Source organism: Triturus cristatus, chromosome 7, assembly GCF_964204655.1.
Source record: "Triturus cristatus chromosome 7, aTriCri1.1, whole genome shotgun sequence".
Taxonomy (NCBI): domain Eukaryota; kingdom Metazoa; phylum Chordata; class Amphibia; order Caudata; family Salamandridae; genus Triturus; species Triturus cristatus.
Window position 1 is genome coordinate 255,524,333 of NC_140590.1, and position 19,779 is coordinate 255,544,111.

The following is a 19,779-nucleotide window of genomic DNA, read 5'->3' on the forward strand; positions in this document are numbered from 1 at the left end:
GCAGATAACTAGGATTAGTGACAGCGTTTGATAAACCACGTTACCAAGATACTATCTTAGAGTGTTTGCACAAATGCATGGCTGTGAAAACACAGGGTGTCATATGGCTGGGTCTCATGATACACTAAAACCCTGTGATCTTGGAGATCATTTTTGGCAACACAGAGAAGCTCGAGGTTACTGCAGAACGTAGCGCGCTCACCAGGAGCACTATTGCATATTTTAAAAACTCCCGTTTTTGTACTTTAATTTAAAATTAATTTATCACTGTACCCTGTTTTTATCTGTCATTCCATTGCCATCGCCACATACTTGCACTTAAAAAAACTTGAAAGCACCGCGTTTGGAGCGGGCCCCTTCCCCCATTTGTATTGTACTACACTGACAGAACGGCGGACATCTTGGGTGAGGGCGGAGGATCGGTGCGGTCTAGTCGTCACAAGGACGCTAGACCGGTACTTAAGCCGGGTAAACTAGGCGGCCGGTCATTCTTGGAGATCATTTTTGGCAACACAGAGAAGCTCGAGGTTACTGCAGAACGTAGCGCGCTCACCAGGAGCACTATTGCATATTTTAAAAACTCCCGTTTTTGTACTTTAATTTAAAATTGATTTATCACTGTACCCTGTTTTTATCTGTCATTCCATTGTCATCGCCACATACTTGCACTTAAAAAAACTTGAAAGCACCGCGTTTGGAGCGGGCCCCTTCCCCCATTTGTATTGTACTACACTGACAGAACGGCAGACATCTTGGGTGAGGGCGGAGGATCGGTGCGGTCTAGTCGTCACAAGGACGCTAGACCGGTACTTAAGCCGGTCATGCTGACGCGCAGCGGGTACGCGCCACGGGTTCGCCGGAGCATCGCCGGAGTCACGCCAGAGTCCAGCCCGTCTGCGCCCGTCTGCGCCCGTCAGTGCACGGCCGGGCCCGGAGGCACGACCGTCTGGCTATAGGATCACCTATTCCTCAGAGGAGCTGCGCTGTCTGGATAAAGGTGAGAGGTGTCCGGACAGCGTAACCCTGCTGACCATTAGGAATCATGCCATATCTCGCCCTCATAAGGTCATTCCTTCAGCCCGGCGCTCTATATTGAGGATTGCTAGTTTAAATACTAGATCGCTCCACTGCCATCATATTGAAGTATATAATCTACTCCAGGACAATGACTTCGATGTCCTGACCCTCTCAGAGACCTGGTTGGATGACAACTCGTTGCCTGACATCATTGCCGCTCTTCCAGGGGGCTATGATGCCTTATGGCACAACCGACCGGGAGGTGCTCGGGGGGGAGGGGTAGCAATTCTATTTAAAAAGAGCCTGGTAGTTGAGAGATTGTTATCTGAATCATTGGACTTAGCTGACCTGATTGGGGTAAAGATAATAACGAATAATGTCTGTTGGGTGATTTTGTCAGCCTACCGCCCACCAAAATCTACCCCACTCTTCTATGACCTCTTTGGACCCATTATGTCAGACTTATGTACCCGATATACGAAAATCTTGGTGACAGGAGATTTCAATTTGCACTGGGATAACCCCCATTGGGACTTGGCTACTCGTCAATTGGATACTATAATAACTGCCTTGAGTTTTACACAACTTGTGGATGTTCCCACACATATTAAAGGCCATGTTCTTGACCTTGTGTGGACGACAGATACAAATGTCATTCTTAAGGATGTTATACAATGTATATGGTCAGATCACCATCTAGTGTCTTGCAAGATACCTATCAATGGCCATATACATAACACATCATTAGAAACCAGGAGAACCCGTAAATGGGCCGAGGTTGATTTAATAGCTTTAACCAAGGTACTACCGCCAATGAACCAGTCCTTAGATCTGGAATGTAATCTGGACCAAGAATACACGGACTTAACACAGAGCCTGGCCCAGGCTATTGATCAAATAGCGCCAGCAAAATTACAGCTGATAAGGGGCTCTTGTAAGGGGGCCTCCTGGTTTACGCCTTTATTAAGGGAGCATAAAAGAAAACTTAGAGCCTTGGAAAGAGGTTGGAGGAAAACCAAGCAAGATACAGCCAGGAATCTCTATAAAGCCTCCCTCAACTTATATAAAAGGCTCATTGTCCTAGCCAAAACGGAACACTATGAGTCTCGCCTAAGTAAGGCAGCCAATATCCAGAAAGAGACGAGCAAAATCCTGTCAGAGTTAAGTAAAAAACCTGAAAATTCCAAGTCCCTTATAGACTGTAATTCCTTTCAGGCGTACTTTTTAGAAAAAGTGAAGGTCATTATCACGGAAATAAAGAGTGGATTGCTAAATGGAACCGCCACAACTCTGGCCTCGTATAATCTAGCTGATTGTACTATTACAGCATTTCCAGAGCTGGATGAGTTGAGTCTGGAGAAACTGATGGGAAAAATTAAATCTGGCTCTCCAGCAGATCCGTGCCCACCCAGCGTCTTTCGTGCAGCCCGTCATTTATTGGAGAAATGTATCATTTCCCTCCTTAATAGATCTCTAGAAACAGGGTATCTACCGGTGGAATTCAAGGAGGCACGTGTAAGGCCACTACTGAAAAAACCTGGTGCAGATCCTGCAGTGCTAAAGAACTACAGGCCTATCTCCCAACTGCCTTTCCTCTCTAAAATACTGGAACAACATGTATTAAAATCCCTGTCCCTGTATCTGGAGTCTCACCATCTACTCCATGAGCGGCAGGCAGGATTCCGAGCCCATCACAGCACAGAGTTGGTGATGCTCTCGGTACTGGATGAACTAAGAGGCATGGCTGACTATAAGAAACCGAGCGCCCTGATTTTGTTAGATCTATCAGCGGCGTTCGATACGGTCAGTCATGCCTTACTCTTGGAAAGATTGAGAGACTTTGGGATTAAGGGTCTGGCTTTTAAGTGGCTGCAATCCTTCCTTTTGGGAAGAACACAAAGGATACAACTGGGGAATCAAACATCTGAGGTGGGGAACTTGGAATATGGGGTGCCACAGGGTTCTGCCCTGTCCCCACTGTTATTTAATCTCTATCTACAACCTCTGATTGCATCACTGGCCAGCAGGGGCTGTAGAGTCTTTAACTATGCGGATGATACACAGCTGCTGCTGAGTGTTGATAATTCAAGGACCGCACAACTCAATGCTCAGAACATCTTGAGGTACACTGTACAATGGATGTCTGAAAACCTATTAAAGATCAATCCAGACAAGACCGAGGTATTGGTGATTCCATCCACTGCCTCACCTTGGAGTGACCTCTACTGGCCAGCCGAGTTGGGCCCCGCTCCAAAACCAAGTATGAATGTAAAGAGCTTGGGGATCAAACTGGATTGCGACTTGTCAATGTCCAGTCAAATTTCATCTGTGGTGGGTAGCTGCACAAATATCATCCGGCAGTTACGGAAGCTGACCCCTGTCCTCTCCCAATCAATGATGCGCTCAATCGTAGCAGCAACTGTCATCTCAAGGATAGACTACGGAAACGCTCTCTATCTTGGACTACCTAAAACTCTTACTAATAGATTGCAGGTCGTGATGAATGATGCGGCACGATTAATTTTTAGACTCCCAAGGAGAACTAAGGCCTCTCCATTGCTACACAGCCTGCATTGGCTCCCTATTAAAGAGCGAGTGGAATTTAGGAATCTATGTACAGCTCACAAGGCAATCTACGGTCAGGCACCAGCCTATATCACTGATCGTTTGGAGATTTATAGCCCAGTGAGAACACTTAGATCCTCAGATTCTCAGCTTCTGGTTTGCCCCCGTTACAAACTTGTAACTAAGGGAGGAAGAGCCTTCTCTGTATTAGTCCCTCAGTTATGGAACACGCTGCCTGAGGGGATGCGCAGGGAAGGGAACCTCCTGCGGTTTAGAAGGATGCTAAAAACATTGCTGTTTAAAAGAACCCTGGGTGTAAATTAGACCAAGAAGTGCCTTCATTCTGTGTCTGCCTAGCTTATTGTTTGTTACCACTGATTTCCGCGCGCCTAGAGACCTGTAGGTGATTGGGCGCGATACAAATCCAAAATAACAATAACAACAATAATAACAATATAGAACTCTCACATGTTCTTACGCTATTATACTGCAAGCTAATAAAGGAGTCCTTACAGTGGTTATTTGTTTTCTTCTTTCACATAAATAAAAGCCATATGACTAGGCTGACTGATATTAACTGAAATTGGTTTTGCAGCAATTTCTTTTAACAATTCGAACCAAACACCTTGAATATACCTCACCTTAAAAAATATCTACTAGATAAGTATTGGAAGAAAGCAGAGATCCCGCCTGGGGCTTTCCAGACGTCGTCCCATGGGCAAAAGGGACAATTACCCCTACGCCTGTCCTTCTCGTCATAGTAATTACCTATGAGACGTCCTACCTCCAGACAAAAATACCTACCCAAGCTTTCTTCTATTTTTTTAAAGACATGTAAATGCGCATAAAGGACCATCCCCGCCAACTCCATTTCATGAGTCCTGGTCTGTTCTTCGGACAAACGCTACCCAAGACTTTGGTGGACATATTGGTATGCTTACGGCAATCAACTATAGAGTCACATTTTAGGTGTCCACAGTTTCAGGCACACTTACCCACTCCTGCTGGGCTGGGAGCAGTGAAGCGTTTGTGACGATGCAGAGGAGCAGTCTCTGTAGACTCTGTCTTTGCGATGCTCTTGGTGAGCGCATGTAACGATAGGTGGAGCACGTTGCTTTAAGCCATGAGTTTCATCTCACAAAAGCAACTTATTCAAAATGGAAGTTGCTGCCTTAGAGCAACTTACTAGACATCATGGAGCCATTAGCATGCACTTGTGTGGCTTCTGATATGGGGGAGGAGGAAGGTATTACTAACTCCAGGTCTGACCTTCAGGCTATGACAGATGACACTTTAATAGCAGCGTTTTCTCAGGTTCCTGAAAACAACCAAAGAACACTCCTCGGGTATAAGGTAGAGTCTGAGTCCAGTATGAGGAGGAAATATGTGCAAGTCGCAAAACTCCAGGACATGTTAAGACATAAAGAGGAGATGTTGGGTTTTCACCCCAAAGAACAAGATTATGATTTTCACTATCAGTATAAAACTCTACAGTGGATGACCTGCCAATTCACGATGCCACTGAAGGCAAGTACATTAGGGAATGGAAAGAGATAGACAAAACTAACTTTTTATGCTTCTTATCTAAAAGGTATCCATTGGAATCACATGAGAAAAAGTGTCTTCGGATGCCAAAATTAAACACTATCCTGGCCAACATGACATCAGTCTTCTCTCTGGCATCAGAGGAAGCAGATCATATGCAGCAGCAAATTTTGTGCTACAAGCAGCAATACATGCAGCCCACTGTTCTCAAACTTTTAAAAAGATTTCCAGCTCCTCTACATATGTCGCCAAGAGCAGAAAGATTCTATGGAAACCCTTGCAAACATTGAGATTTTGGCACAGATCATCTCAGATGAGATGTTAGACTTCCTCTGGTCTATAGCCATTTCTGCAGATGCTTCAATTGCTGCACAGCGACTGCATCTTAAAGATGTGGAAGATAGAACAAGGCCAGAAGTCACTCATTCTCTGTCTTCCCAAACACAGAAATCCCAATGCAACAGCAGCAGAAACAACAACAATCTACCTGTTACTGTCAGGTGAAGAATAAGCCCCTTTTTGGGCCAGTAGCAAGAACTTGTTTCAGACACGTGGGTACTGGACATAGTCCATTGTGGCTATCAGACAGAATTTCATACTTCTCCACACTAATCATAATTCTTTCAGTCACCCAACACAACAGTGCTAGTTCCAGAAGATTCAAAATTTGAAGGCTTCTATTGTATGCTATTCCTAGTTCCAACGCCAGACGGGAGATATTGTCCAATATACAAAACTCATCAAGTTTGTGAACCATAAGGCGCTCAAAATGCTATCTCTTCAGCCAGTGATTCCGTTAATTGTGGAAGGATATTTTCTAATTGCAATGGACTTGCAGGATGCCTATTTTCATGTCCCAAAACATCTAAAATCCCAGAGATTCTTCCGATTTTAAGTTGGAAATGAACATTTCCAATTCAGAGTGTTATCTTTGGACTCTCGTCCTTGCCGAGAGTCTTTACAAAGGTAGTAGCTTAGGTGGTGACACATTTACAGAGGCTGGGTACGCATAAATTACTTAGATGACTGGCTAATTGTAGCATCTTCTTTTTCTAAGGCAGAGGGTGATGTTCAGCAAGTGAGCTTCACTTTATGGAAAACATTTATATTAGCTAGGAAATAACAGGAAGTGAGGGTAGAGGGGATGGTCCTTTATGCACATGTGTGTGTGTTTTGGAGAAATAGAGAAAAGCTTGGGTAGCACTCTCTGTCTAAAGGTGGGACAGACTCACTTGTAATTACTATAACAAGGGTAACGAAGATTACTGGTAAGTAATTGGTCCTTCACTACACTCAGTATTATATGTGTTGAACCTTACCCTAGGGAGACTTGAATAAAATACTTGTGTATCACTAGGAAGTTTAAAATCAATTTAGGGTCACCTAGTTCTCTCAAAATCCAAGAGACCACGAAGAGTTTATTTTTGACAAAAAATGCTGCTTACTGACCAGTCACCTGCTTGGTTTCAAAACAATAACACCCATTGGTAAACCCAACCTGGCCAAGACTTTTTTTCGTCCAAGTGTAGGACTGTACCCTATGATGAAACATGTCACCTAATATAGAAGATAGATAGCAAAAAAATACAGAACTCTTAGTCAATTAACAGAAATACACTTGCATAACGTAATTTGTAAGTGTTTCCTCAAGTAAAGGACTGTTTTCAGCTGATCCATTAACAGTACCAAGGTAATTTTGGTACAGGGCAACTGAGGAAATCTATAAAAATCTTCTGCCCTAGCCATAAAAGTAGATTGCCATTGAACCAGTATTTAATCTGATACATGGCAATATTGCCAACTTAGTCATTAGGGATATGATATAACAAACCATTTTCTGGTGAAAAATCGTGAATTTGTTCAGCTTCCAGCAGTTTTCTCACAGTCTTTGCAAATCGTACCCAAACTGGATGCAGAGCAGTATATGGGGTTGGGGTGTGTGGGGGTGAGACTGTACACGCATATAGACAAACGCATATGTAAACTACCAGCACCTGAGCTAAAATCCACGGTTAATAAGGCTGAGAAAGAATGAAAAAGTAATAATATACTGTTAGATAATTCTGATATACAAAATATATAACATGGATATTAGATGGATCAAATGGCTATTCAGCTCGAGTACAGTACTGTAACACCTCGAATGACCGGTAAAATTGAGGGAGAACCAAACAATTAAAACGATGTGTTCCCCAACGGCGACCGCCGCCGCTGTGCATATTTTCCCGTTCACTTTGTCCACCCGTCTTTGGTGGCCTCAAATCAGGTAAAAGGACAAATAGAAACCATTCGCCTGCCTACCCTTAGAATAAACGTGTCTGACAATTCCGACTGAACTGCTCGGGGACACTTCCCTCTCCATCCTTCATACCCCTTATCGCTCCTTATTTGAGAACGCGCTTAATTAAGTCCAGGCTCAGCTGCTCTCCCGGTGAGCCATGAAAACGGTTGCCTTTTAAGAGCACAAACTGAATAGACACAGAAGAAGGACGACAATGTTATTAACTTATCTGGCGGCCATCTTGAATAGAAGAAGAACACTTGGCCCTATTTTCACAGCAATGTTTAGTTTATTATCGTGTCCAAATAAAATCGTTCCCACTATTAATGGGCCGAAGTTAATTGATCTGCAGAGATAACCAGACAGATGAAACTACTGATATCTAGAAATACAGTAATAATGAAACTCATAAAATAAGAAAATGTATATTTATTTTAAAATAGATGTCCATTTTATAGTGAGGGAAAAATAAGGGAGTATAAATGTATAATGCACAGAGACATAACACAGATATCCAGAGTGATACTTCTGACTGAGAGTCAGACAAATAGCACTCCTTAAAGCTAGTGTGATGCCACTGCTGCTGCCTCACAAAAAGGGAAGCTAAAAATAATACTAACAAAAAATAGCTATACTGTATTTCAATGATGAGGGAGTTCAGAGACATACCACAGCAATACTTGTATGCAAACGATCAATGTCAATTCTATGAAACGGCTGGCATACATTTTAATATTCAGAATTATTACTGCATTATTACTACCTAGAAATGTACCAACAATGGCACATAATAATCACTCACTTCAGGCTAATGAAAATATGTCATTACTAACCCCGAATCTTCATACTGCTAATATAATAAAAAGTCAACAAATGTCTACCTCATATGCATACGACAATTCAAAAATACCTTAGACTCGGCATTACATATCTGTGCATCAATGAAGAGTGTGTGTGTTGTATATTTGTGCTTCATGTAACATGGCTGACAGTGATCATTAGCCCTTTCTTTGTGTTCTTACCTCCTCAGCCTCTCAGAATACTTGTGAGTGTTCTATCTTGTACCGGAGTGTTCCACTCTTGTCAGTTGTTGGTCTGGTCAGCTGGCGAGGTGTGCGCTCTGCTGTGCTCTATAATAAATCTACATGTAACCTAACTAGAAGTGTCCTGAAGTACTTACAACAATTTGGCGACGAAGATGGTATATGTCAGTCCAAGGGGAGTAGGTGGTGGTGATGCCTGTCGGTTGTTTTAGTGATGTCCCTCACTTCACCCTTCACCCTTGACCCTAAAACGCTCCTTTGCCTTTGTGAACTTAAAAGTTCAAGACGTCGTAGACCTTCTACCTGTCTTAATGATTATTGTTGTTGTCTTCCCTGCATTAAGCTTCAGTTTGTGTTTTGTTTCTTTATTTCCTTTTCTCTGTAAAGGAGGAAGGTGTGTTGTATATTTGTGCTTCATGTAACATGGCTAACAGTGGTCATTAGCCCCTTGTTTGTGTCCTCAGCCTCTCAGAATACCTGTGAGTGTTCTATCTTGTACCGGAGTGTTCCACTCTTGTCAGCTGATGGTCTGGTCAGCTGGCGAGGTGTGCGCTCTGCTGTGCTCTATAATAAATCTACATGTAACCTAACTAGAAGTGTCCTGAAGTACTTACAACAGTGTCAAACAGAGAAAGAGCCATTAATATACAGATATAAAGAATAACGAGCTAGAGAGAGAGAAAGAGAGAGAGAGGCAGAACTTGAGAGACACAGGGGGAGACACACCGCCGGAGAAAGCAAAGGAGAGTGAGAGAGACTGAAGAAAATAAACTTTTGAGAGTGAAAGAACAGAAATTTAAAAAAATGTAAGAAAAAAGGAACCATAGATAGGGCCGAAAGGGAAGGACTGTGAGAAGCATGGAGGAAGGAGTAGAAAGGAAGTTTGGAAAGGAAACTAGAAAAGTATAGAGGCAGGTCGGAAGGCAAGAATGGGACGTAGAACAACGTGGAGTGTAAGAGGAAGAATTTGGCATAGAGGAAGCTCATTAAATATAGGAAAAAAATAAAATGGAGTCACTGAACCAGTGGCATAGAAATAGACTACTTGGTGGAGAGGTATTCTTACTGTTTGATGGAGGTCAGGAATCCCAATACGAAAAACCATCATGCTGAAATGAGCATCATCCGGAACAGACATAGATCGCTCTTTTATCCTTCGTGCAGCTATCGAGGAGGAGGAGAGAGGGTTAGCACCAGGCTTGCTGGTGGTAGGGGTGGGATTGTTCTTCCCACCATGGACGGTGTCCTCTCTGGAGCTCTCTGAATCCGACTCCCCACCAGGGTATTCGGATATGCTCCTCCTCTCCTCCTCGCTTGACACAGGACTTTGGGGCATTGTCAGGAAGGTGGAACAACAGCAGCATTACAGGACCAGCTGAAAAAAAGAGAAAGATAGGACAACTTGAAGAAAACAAGGGGTAAATATTTCATCAATCAAAGAGACAGAGCCAAGCACATTACAATTCAACACTGGTGTGACTAATTAGTTGGATGGCTCTTTTTATAAAACGTAATCATTTCTGTGAGCACTATGGGGCAGATTTACAAGCCCCTTGCGCCACTTTTGCGTCACTTTTAACATGGGAAAAGTGACACAAAAGTGGCGCAAGGGGCTTGTAAATCTGCCCCTATGAATATTAGCCTGTATGTCAAGCTGTTAATGCACTGCGTGGGAATGTAACTGATTTGAAAACTGTGGACCTTAAGTCCCCCAGAGCCATGTTTTATTCTAAAGCCGCCTGCCATGGCTTACATGTATGTATGTATTTATTTATCTGTTACAGGCAAGTAGTTTGCATACAAGTTTGTACCCGCATAGACAGATATGGATTTTAGTAGATTACATATATGATCAAATTGTGGCCATGACTGATGACAAGTGAGGACATGGACATAACATACACATGAGAGAAACTCAGATTTTACTTGATGTGTTTATCATTTCTAGAAGTGGAGGGGAGATCTTGGGTTGGAGGATTGGCTGTTTGTTTGGTTGTCGGACTGATGGAAATGGGCTTCGATAGTGGAATTGAAAATTCAGAGAGAGAGAGAGAGAGAGAGGGAGAGGAGGTGAGCCATAACTCATGGGAGAGGACACAGTGTAAACGCCGATTAAGGCTCTCATTATGAGAGGCCCAATATCCCAGCCAGTAACATTGTCCCCAGTCCCCAGCAAAGTTACAGATACCAGGAGTACAGATTACTCTAGAGGGGCGTAGCTATGAGGAGTACAAGTGGGACCCTAATGTTCCCTTCCAAATGCGAAATAACCAAAGTAAATTCCCTGGTAATTCCTCAATTTGCCTCAGAATTTCACCTGGAGATTATGTCATTGGCTTTCATCAGCCGACAACTCTGGATGAAATAAAAACAGATTTTGTTACCATTTTGTTCTAGCTAATTCCATAATTCAGACGGTAACAAACTGTCATTGCCGGCCCCATGAGTATTAAAAAGGACCTCCTAATGTGGTCCACAATGTAAAGAATGGAATAGGGATGTGATACATAGCAGTGTAGGGAACATTAAGAGGTGATTGGATGCAGAGCTCCCATGGTAGGAGCTATTGGCTCAGCATGTGGCATATGTAGAAAGGGTCGCACCATAGACTACCTTGATCATAGAGAGCTCGGTATATGGCCACCCAGATAGAAGATGGTGCTGAGACACTATGCATGCAGCGTGGAAGATTGAAGACAGGTAATGACTTTGCCCACGTAGGTAGAACAGTGCTATCGGATTGACTGCTACAACACGCGTTTGATGGAAGTGTTTGAAGCTATCGTATAAAATGGACTCAAGGATGGGTTCCAGGTCGTGGTGTAATGGCTGAAGGTACCAGAGAAAACAATTTGGGTAGGTCGTAGCTTTTGAGATTTCAGCCGGGGTTCTATCAGAGACCAAGTGAAGAATACATGTATAAGTGGGGGGCCCAGGACTCACCTACCACAATACATCAAAGTATTGTAGGGTGTTGTTGGGACTCCACATCCAGCAACCATACAGTGGCTGGAGAAGAGGATGGAGCAACTAGAGACATGAAAGGAGACAACAGCAAAATGTCCTCGTCTGATTGCTCCATCTGCCTTCAGCGAACACCGGAAGAGTTAGACAGTAAAGTAACAACAAAAATAGAATTGATAGCCAAAACAGCAACGTTTAAGCCAGTTAGAGCAGACAACAGAAGCTGTTCAGAGGCCTGCAGCTGTGTTTGTGCAGCAGAAAAACAGCTGGCACATTGGGAAGCAGGCTGAACAGAAGAACCAAGCAGCAAGAAGGAGCGACTGTGGGATCCGTCAATGAACCTCTCCACTGAAGAGAATATTAGCAAGTACCACTGGAAGGATGAACACCAAGTACTGGGAAAGGCTGGGTAATGCATAAGATGTTTTATACACATTTTCACCTATGTTGCATTGATCTCATCAGCCTCGGCGGGTGATAACCAGAGTACCCGAAAGTAGGGTGACCACCTGCTATGAAGGCACATTCTGGCAGGGAGTGTAAAATTTCAGAACAAAGGGTCAAAATGCACGACAAATATTCAGGACAAAGAGTCAATTGTCAGGACACATTTGTGTAAGTCAAGCAATATTATAACAGTAAGTAGACTACCGACACAAGTACAAGTCAAAGTAGCGTTATCTTCTTTGGTTTGTATAGTATAAAGCAGCATTGAGCATCGGATGTACCTGGACTTATTCAAAGAATAAAAATGTGCAAATATTTGCAAAATTTGACATAAGGGACACTTACCACCCTATTCGCCCCCTTCCCATGAATGATATTATCAGAAAGCGTGCGCTGTTTATAAACGTGGATTGCTAGCTGATAGGTAGTAATAACGCTGAGCGCAAGATGCATTTAGAGTAAGTGGTTACAGACCAGTTGAGGAGGGAGATAGTGTGTGTGTGTCTGTGTGGGTGTGTCAGTGTACCAAAGCCTATTTAACTAAGGTAAAATACAATGTTTCCTTAGAATGACGCGGGAACAATTACACCGTTAACCCTAAAATCATGAATGAGAGACAGAAAAGGAGCACATACACCAATACGAAAACTCCCACACATACAATCCTCGATCATCAGACCAGAGATGTGCCAAACAGTGCACTACCATATGCTCAGGACAGTGCACCATTAACAACTGCATAGTGTACCTCCACCAGAGGCATAGTTCATCACCAGATGTAACATAGGCCACTACCACACACAGAACAGTGCATCACCACCCTCAGACCCATGCACCACCACCTGCGGCAAAGTGCACCCTCACCCACTGAGTAATGTACCCCTACTAAAGGCTTAGACAGGGCCCGATTGGGTTAGAAAATAGGCCCAGGTACCAAAATAAAAGTGGCCCCCCAGTACAGAATTAGATAGGTAAAAACGTGGCCCATGTTTGCAAATTGGAGCAATTGTGGACTTGTAAAGACAAGATATAGAAGGCTGCAGCCATTTGTGCTTACTGCAGGCAATGTTTGTTTTAATATTGGAACTAGACAGTAGATACCAAACGAGTATACCATAAAACAGGCACACACACAACCAAGGAAAGGCCCACACACAGACCTGTCAGACAAGCCCATCGGGTACTGCCTGATTGCCCTGTAGGCCAGTCCGACCATGAGCATAGTGCACCAACACACAGCAGAGTGCACTACTGCCACAAAACAATTGACATTAGGGTCAATTTACAAACATTCGGTGTAATTAACACCCTAAAACGCAGATAGGGATTTAACTAAAGTTTACATTCTTATCTTATGCAGCTGAGAAGCCTGCTCAGCGAAGTGCAGAAGCCCTTTACAAGGAAAGGAAGTGGTTTATATGCCTTGTGTAGCTCTCAGTACAAAAGGGGGTGGTGATGGACGGAGCATCAGAACCAATCAAACACTCACACCCAGTCAACAGATCTGGGTTTGATCAATCACCGTTCTTTAGCCCACTCTGCCACCCCAGTTCAGACATGGCCATATGCAAATCAGTCTGACCCTGTGCCTCATGAGAACAGTCCAGCCCGAACTGCCAAGCCATGTCTTCCAAGGACCGGAAACAAGCTTCCTAGGACTGGTTTCTGGCATTTCAGCCGTCTTCAGCCAGGCTTGCTTGAATCCAGTGACAAAGTGAGCAAGGAACTCACGTCTGAGCATACCCTGCCAACTTGTGGCGAACAAAGCGGTACAAAAGGGGGTGGTGATGGACGGAGCATCAGAACCAATCAAACACTCACACCCAGTCAACAGATCTGGGTTTGATCCATCACTGTTCTTTAGCCCACTCTGCCACCCCAGTTCAGACATGGCCATATGCAAATCAGTCTGACCCTGTGCCTCATAGGAACAGTCCAGCCCGAACTGCCAAGCCATGTCTTCCCTGGACCGGAAACAAGCTTCCTAGGACCGGTTTCTGGCATTTCAGCCATCTTCAGCCAGGCTTGCTTGAATCCAGTGACAAAGTGAGCAAGGGACAACCGTCTGAGCATACCCTGACAACTTGTGGCGAACAAAGCGGTACAAAAGGGGGTGGTGATAGACGGAGCATCAGAACCAATCAAACACTCACACCCAGTCAACAGATCTGGGTTTGATCCATCACCGTTCTTTAGCCCACTCTGCCACCCCAGTTCAGACATGGCCATATGCAAATCAGTCTGACCCTGTGCCTCATGGGAACAGTCCAGCCCGAACTGCCGAAGATGGCTGAAATGCCAGAAACCGGTCCTAGGAAGCTTATTTCCGGTCCAGGGAAGGCATGGCTTGGCAGTTCGGGCTGGACTGTTCCCATGGCTTGGCAGTTCGGGCTGGACTGTTCCCATGAGGCACAGGGTCAGACTGATTTGCATATGGCCATGTACCGCTTTGTTCGCCATAAGTTGGCAGGGTATGTTCAGACGTGAGTCCCTTGCTCACTTTGCCACTGGATTCAAGCAAGCCTGGCTGAAGACGGCTGAAATGCCAGAAACCGGTACTAGGAAGCTTATTTCCGGTCCAGGGAAGGCATGGCTTGGCAGTTCGGGCTGGACTGTTCCCATGAGGCACAGGAACAGACTGATTTGCATATGGCCATGTCTGAACTGGGGTGGCAGAGTGGGCTAAAGAACGGTGATGGATCAAACCCAGATCTGTTGATTGGGTGTGAGTGTTTGATTGGTTCTGATGCTCCGTCCATCACCACCCCCTTTTGTCCCGCATTGATCGCCATAAGTTGGCAGGGTATGCTCAGACGTGAGTCCCTTGCTCACTTTGCCACTGGATTCAAGCAAGCCTGGCTGAAGACGGCTGAAATGCCAGAAACCGGTCCTAGGAAGCTTATTTCCGGTCCAGGGAAGGCATTGCTTGGCAGGTTGGGCAGGACTGTTCCCATGAGGCACAGGGTCAGACTGATTTGCATATGGCCATGTCTGAACTGGGGTGGCAGAGTGGGCTAAAGAACGGTGATGGATCAAACCCAGATCTGTTGACTGGGTGTGAGTGTTTGATTGGTTCTGATGCTCCGTCCATCACCACCCCCTTTTGTACCGCTTTGTTCGCCATAAGTTGGCAGGGTATGCTCAGACGTGAGTCCCTTGCTCACTTTGCCACTGGATTCAAACAAGCCTGGCTGAAGACGGCTGAAATGACAGAAACCAGTCCTAGGAAGCTTATTTCCGGTCCAGGGAAGGCATGGCTTGGCAGTTCGGGCTGGACTGTTCCCATGAGGCACAGGGTCAGAATGATTTGCATATGGCCATGTCTGAACTGGGGTGGCAGAGTGGGCTAAAGAACGGTGATGGATCAAACCCAGATCTGTTGACTGGGTGTGAGTGTTTGATTTGTTCTGATGCTCCGTCCATCACCACCCCCTTTTGTACCGCTTTGTGTAGCTCTCAGCAAATAATCCCTTTAATAGTGTGGCAGCACAGTATAACCCTTCCACTGACTTGATCCATGGCATGTCAATATATCACTCAATCAACATTTGTAGAGCGTAGCACTGTCACCCCAGGGGTATCTGGGCATTGAGGAAGCTGTGTGTCCATCGAAAAGCCAGGTCTTGAGGTTCCTTCTGAAGTCTGCCAGGGAGGGTGCTGTTCGGAGGTGATGGGGCAGGTTGTTCCAGGTCTTAGCAGCGTTGTAGGAAAGAAGCGGCCTCTGCTAAAGCTGTGACGTATGCAAGGGTGAGGGCGAGGGTCAGTGAGGAGGAGGTATGAAGGGTCTGGAGGGTTGATGGAAATGCAGTTGGTGGTTGATGTAGGAGGGTCCTTGATAGTGGAGGGCTTTGTAGGTGCGCATAAGGACCATGAACTGGCATCTCTTCTGGATGGGGAGCCAGTGGAGGTCTCTGAGGTGGGGGTTGATATGCGATTTTTTAGGCAGGGCCAGGATGAGTCTGGCTGCAGCGGTCTGTATAGTCTGGAGTCTTCTGAAGAGCTAGGTGTAGATGCCGGTGTAGAGAGCATTGCCGTAGTCGAGGCAGCTGGTGAGGGGAGCCTGAGTGATGGTCTTTCTTGTATTGACCGGGATCCATCTGACGATTCTGCTGAGCATGCTAAGAGTGTGGAACAGGAGGAGGTGACTGCATTAACTTGTTGTTTTGTGGTCAGTTGGCTGTCAGGGATGATCGGGATGTTTTTAGTTTGGGCAACTGGCTTGTGCTAAACCCTAAATGATCGTGTTGTATTAAAAAATCATAAAAAATGTGCAGTGCTCAAATGGAAGTGATAGTGAGTTTAAAACTGCCTGCGAGGCTAGCTGACAACGGACTTTATTTAGCTATTATTAATTTCTTTGTGCACGCTACACTAGTTGCAGTAGCTGTTCACTAACTGATTCTGATGAAAGCCTGATGGAACATGTTGATCCTGCATATGTGGCTGTGTCTAATGGTGGTCAGCTCCATAACCCAGCTTGTTACTTTTTAATCCTGTCGCTAGGTAGCTAAATAAAGTCCGTTGTCAGCTAGCCTCGCAGGCAGTTTTAAACTCACTATCACTTCCAATTGAGCACTGCACATTTTTAATGATTTTTTCATACACCACGCTCACATAGGGTTTTAGTACAACCCAGTTGCCCAAACGAAAAACATCCCTGAGCTCCTCCCTTGTAGAGAGGGGGTTGTAGCCCGCGTCAAGACTAGGGGCCATATGTAGGAAGCCCAATACCGGTCGGTAACGGCCGATTTTCGGTAAATATCCCGTTACCGACCGGTATTCAGGCTTTTGGTATGTCGGGGGCACATTTCAGGATACGGTAATTTACTGAATCGGTAAAATTACCGATTCGGTAATTTTACCGATTCGGTAAATACCGAATCCTGAAATGATATGTAGGGGGAGTGTGTGGTTGTTGTGGGGATTCGTTATTTACCACCAACTAAAAGTTGGTGGTAAATGACGAATAGCTGTAAAAAAGCATTCCTTTGCACTTTGAAGTGTGCAATGTGGCAGACATACATGCCCTTAGGGCATGTATGTGTGCCACATGTGCACACATGCAGGAATCAGGGGTGCAACAGGGTGTCACTGTGACACCCTGCCACCCTTGATTTTGCTCCCCCCATTACCGAATCGGTATTTACCGATTCGGTAATGGTAACTGGCTTCCCATTGATTCCTATGGGCGTCCTGGCCCATAGGAATCAATGGGAAGCCAGTTACCATTACCGAATCGGTAAATACCGATTCTAAATTACCGACCCATTCCGAATCGGTAAATATTACCGATGGATTACCTACATAGCATTTACCACTTCATAAATACCGAATCGGTAAAATTCGGTATTTATGAAGTGGTAAATGTTAGGCTACCTACATATGGCCCTAGGTCTTGACGAGAGGAGGCGCCCCTATGATGAAGAATGACACTTATGGTGTGTGAGGGGAACCGTGCTGAAAAGGGATATCCCCCGCGTTGCGCTTGGTCTTCTTAGTCCACTTTCCTCTCAGTCATAAGTCTTGGACCTGTGGGCTCGTTGTGTGTGGATGTCGACTAGTGGGGAGTGTGCCCACGCAGGTCCTTAAAGCTCCTCTATGCCCTCTTTGTGTGTGTACTAATGTCAAGGATGATCCCCAGGTTGTGTACATGGTCTGTTCGTGTAGGAGTTGGTCCAAGTTCAGCTTGCCACCAGTTGTGGTCCCAGCCGGCGTTGCTTCCGAAAATTGGTACTTCAGTCTTGTCGGAGTTCAGTTTGAGGCAGTTGTCTCTCATCCAGTTGGCTACATTAGTCTTGGCGCTGGAGAAGTTGATTTTGGCATTGGTGTGGTTCTTGCTGAACGTGCTGCGTAGGAGATTATGTTGAGGTCATGGGATCTAATGACATCTGTGAGGGGGTCATTTAGGTGTTGAATAATGTGGGACTGAGTGATGATCCTTCTGGTATGCCGCTAATGATGTCATTGGGAGTGGAGCTGAAGGGAGGCAGCCGGATACTCTGTGTACGTCCTGTGAGGAAGGTGGTGATCCACTTGAGGCTGTCGTGCTGTATGCCGATGTTGTAGAGTCTGTTGATGATGGTGTTGTGGAAGACAGTGCCAAACGCAGCAGAGAGGTTGAATAGGATCAGAGCCACAGTTTCTCTGCTGTTGAGGAGAGTTCCGATGTCATCTGTAACTGCAATCAGTGTGGGCTCAGTGCTGTGGTTGGCATGGAATCCAGATTGTGAGGTGTCTAGTAGGTGGTTATGATCCAGGAATTCGGTGAGTTGATGGTTGATGGCTTTCTCAAGTACTTTGGCTGGGTATGGGAGCAGGGAGATCGTCGATAATTTTCTAGGCCGCTGGGGACGGCAGAGGGTTTCTTTAGAAGGGCTCTGTCTTCTGCGTGCTGCCATCTGCTGGGAAGGTTGCTGTGCTTATAGGGGCATTGAGGACGCTGGTGAGTTCCGTGCTGATGGGGTTCACTCCAAGGTTGTAGAGGTGGTGGGGGCATGAGTCGGTGAGTACTCCGAAGTGGATGGAAGACATGATGGCTGTGGTGGTCTAGGTGGTGAGTGGAGACCAGGCGATGAGTGTTTGGCTTGTGTTCGCTGGTTGGTTGAGGTTGTTGAGGTTGAGGGTGGTCAGTTGGGGATCAAAGTTTTTGTAGATGGCGACAATCTTGCTGTAGAAGTAGTCTGAGAGGTTGTCGCAGAGTTCTTGGGATGGGTGGATGGTGTTCTCTGTGGCTGTCGGTTTGGAGAAATCCTTGACTATTTTGAAAAGTATTCTTGAAGCGAGAGTGAGGAAGGGTCAACGCAGCAGGTGAGTTGATGAACATTTTTATTTATGTAAAAGGATTTCCCTTACGATGATCAGTAGTCGTCGCACTGCCAGCCAAGTACCAACTGACTAGCGTGTAACTCAACCGCGTGTGCAGGAATCTGGAATCCGTGACCGGATTCCAGATTCCTCCCTCATGCAAGTACAACCAGACTGGATTACTGTAATGGCCTCTACCTCAATATACAACAAAGAGGATTAAAAAAATTGCAGATACTTCAGAATGCGGCTGTTAGACTACTTATGGGCCAGTCAAGTCGTTCCTCTGTTTCTAAGTAAAGGAAGGCCCTACACTGGCTCCCAGTCAAGAGCCGAATACAGTTCAAGGTACTATGCTTGGCTTTTAAAGCCTTACACGGCATGGGTCCAGAATTTTTACAGCAGAGACTGTGTTGGTATGTCCCAGGCAGATTACTGCGGTCTAAAGAAGCCTTCTTGGCCAAGGTGCCGCGTATAAAGAAAGCCCGTTGGGGGGGCAAAAGCTTTGTTCACGGCTCAGCAATGGCTTGGAACGAATTGCCGCGCCATCTGAGAACTATCACAGAGCTCTTGCCTTTTCGCAAAGAATTAAAAACCTGGCTCTTTTCTAAGGATTAGGTGTCCCTCTACTCCTGGCCTGCATCAGTTTTGGAATCAGTAAGCGCCAGGACACCTCCGGGTATTTGTTGCGCTCTATAAATTTCATTAACATTAACATTAACATTAACAACACATTCCTTAGTGTGGTTGCCACTGTGCCGATTTGGGCAATGGTGGCTGCTTTCTTGGCTTCCTTGATATGCTGGTGATAGTTGCTGAGGACTATTTTGTGGGCAGCTCTGTCTGCAGGGTTTTTTGTGATGCGTCATCGTTTCTCCAGTAGGTAGCAGTTGCGCTTGGTGGTCCTGAGCTCTAGGGTATTCCAGCTGGCATGTTTTGAAGTTTTGTTGGCTTCTGTTGGTTTCAGTCGGGTGACTCTGTTGGCGCAGTTGGTGATCCAGGTGGAGATGTTCTGAACGGCCTGGTTGAGGTCTGCTAAAGCTTCAGGTTAGGTGGTGGTGAGGGCCTGTGTCCACTGAGTTTCAGTGACCCTGCTCCAGCTGCAATTGGAGG

The 19,779-nt window shown here is 45.4% G+C and overlaps 1 protein-coding gene across 1 annotated transcript in view; it reads right to left on the minus strand.

The window, feature by feature from the left end:
- The window catches only part of SHANK1 (SH3 and multiple ankyrin repeat domains 1), a 1,748,119-nt gene that overhangs the window by 1,495,012 nt on the left and 233,328 nt on the right, over window positions 1-19,779 (minus strand). The window contains exon 2 of the mRNA XM_085616131.1: window positions 9,518-9,826. Within this exon, the coding sequence (XP_085472257.1) occupies window positions 9,518-9,787 (270 nt within the window). The 5' untranslated portion in view covers window positions 9,788-9,826. The remainder of the gene's footprint in view (window positions 1-9,517; window positions 9,827-19,779) is intronic.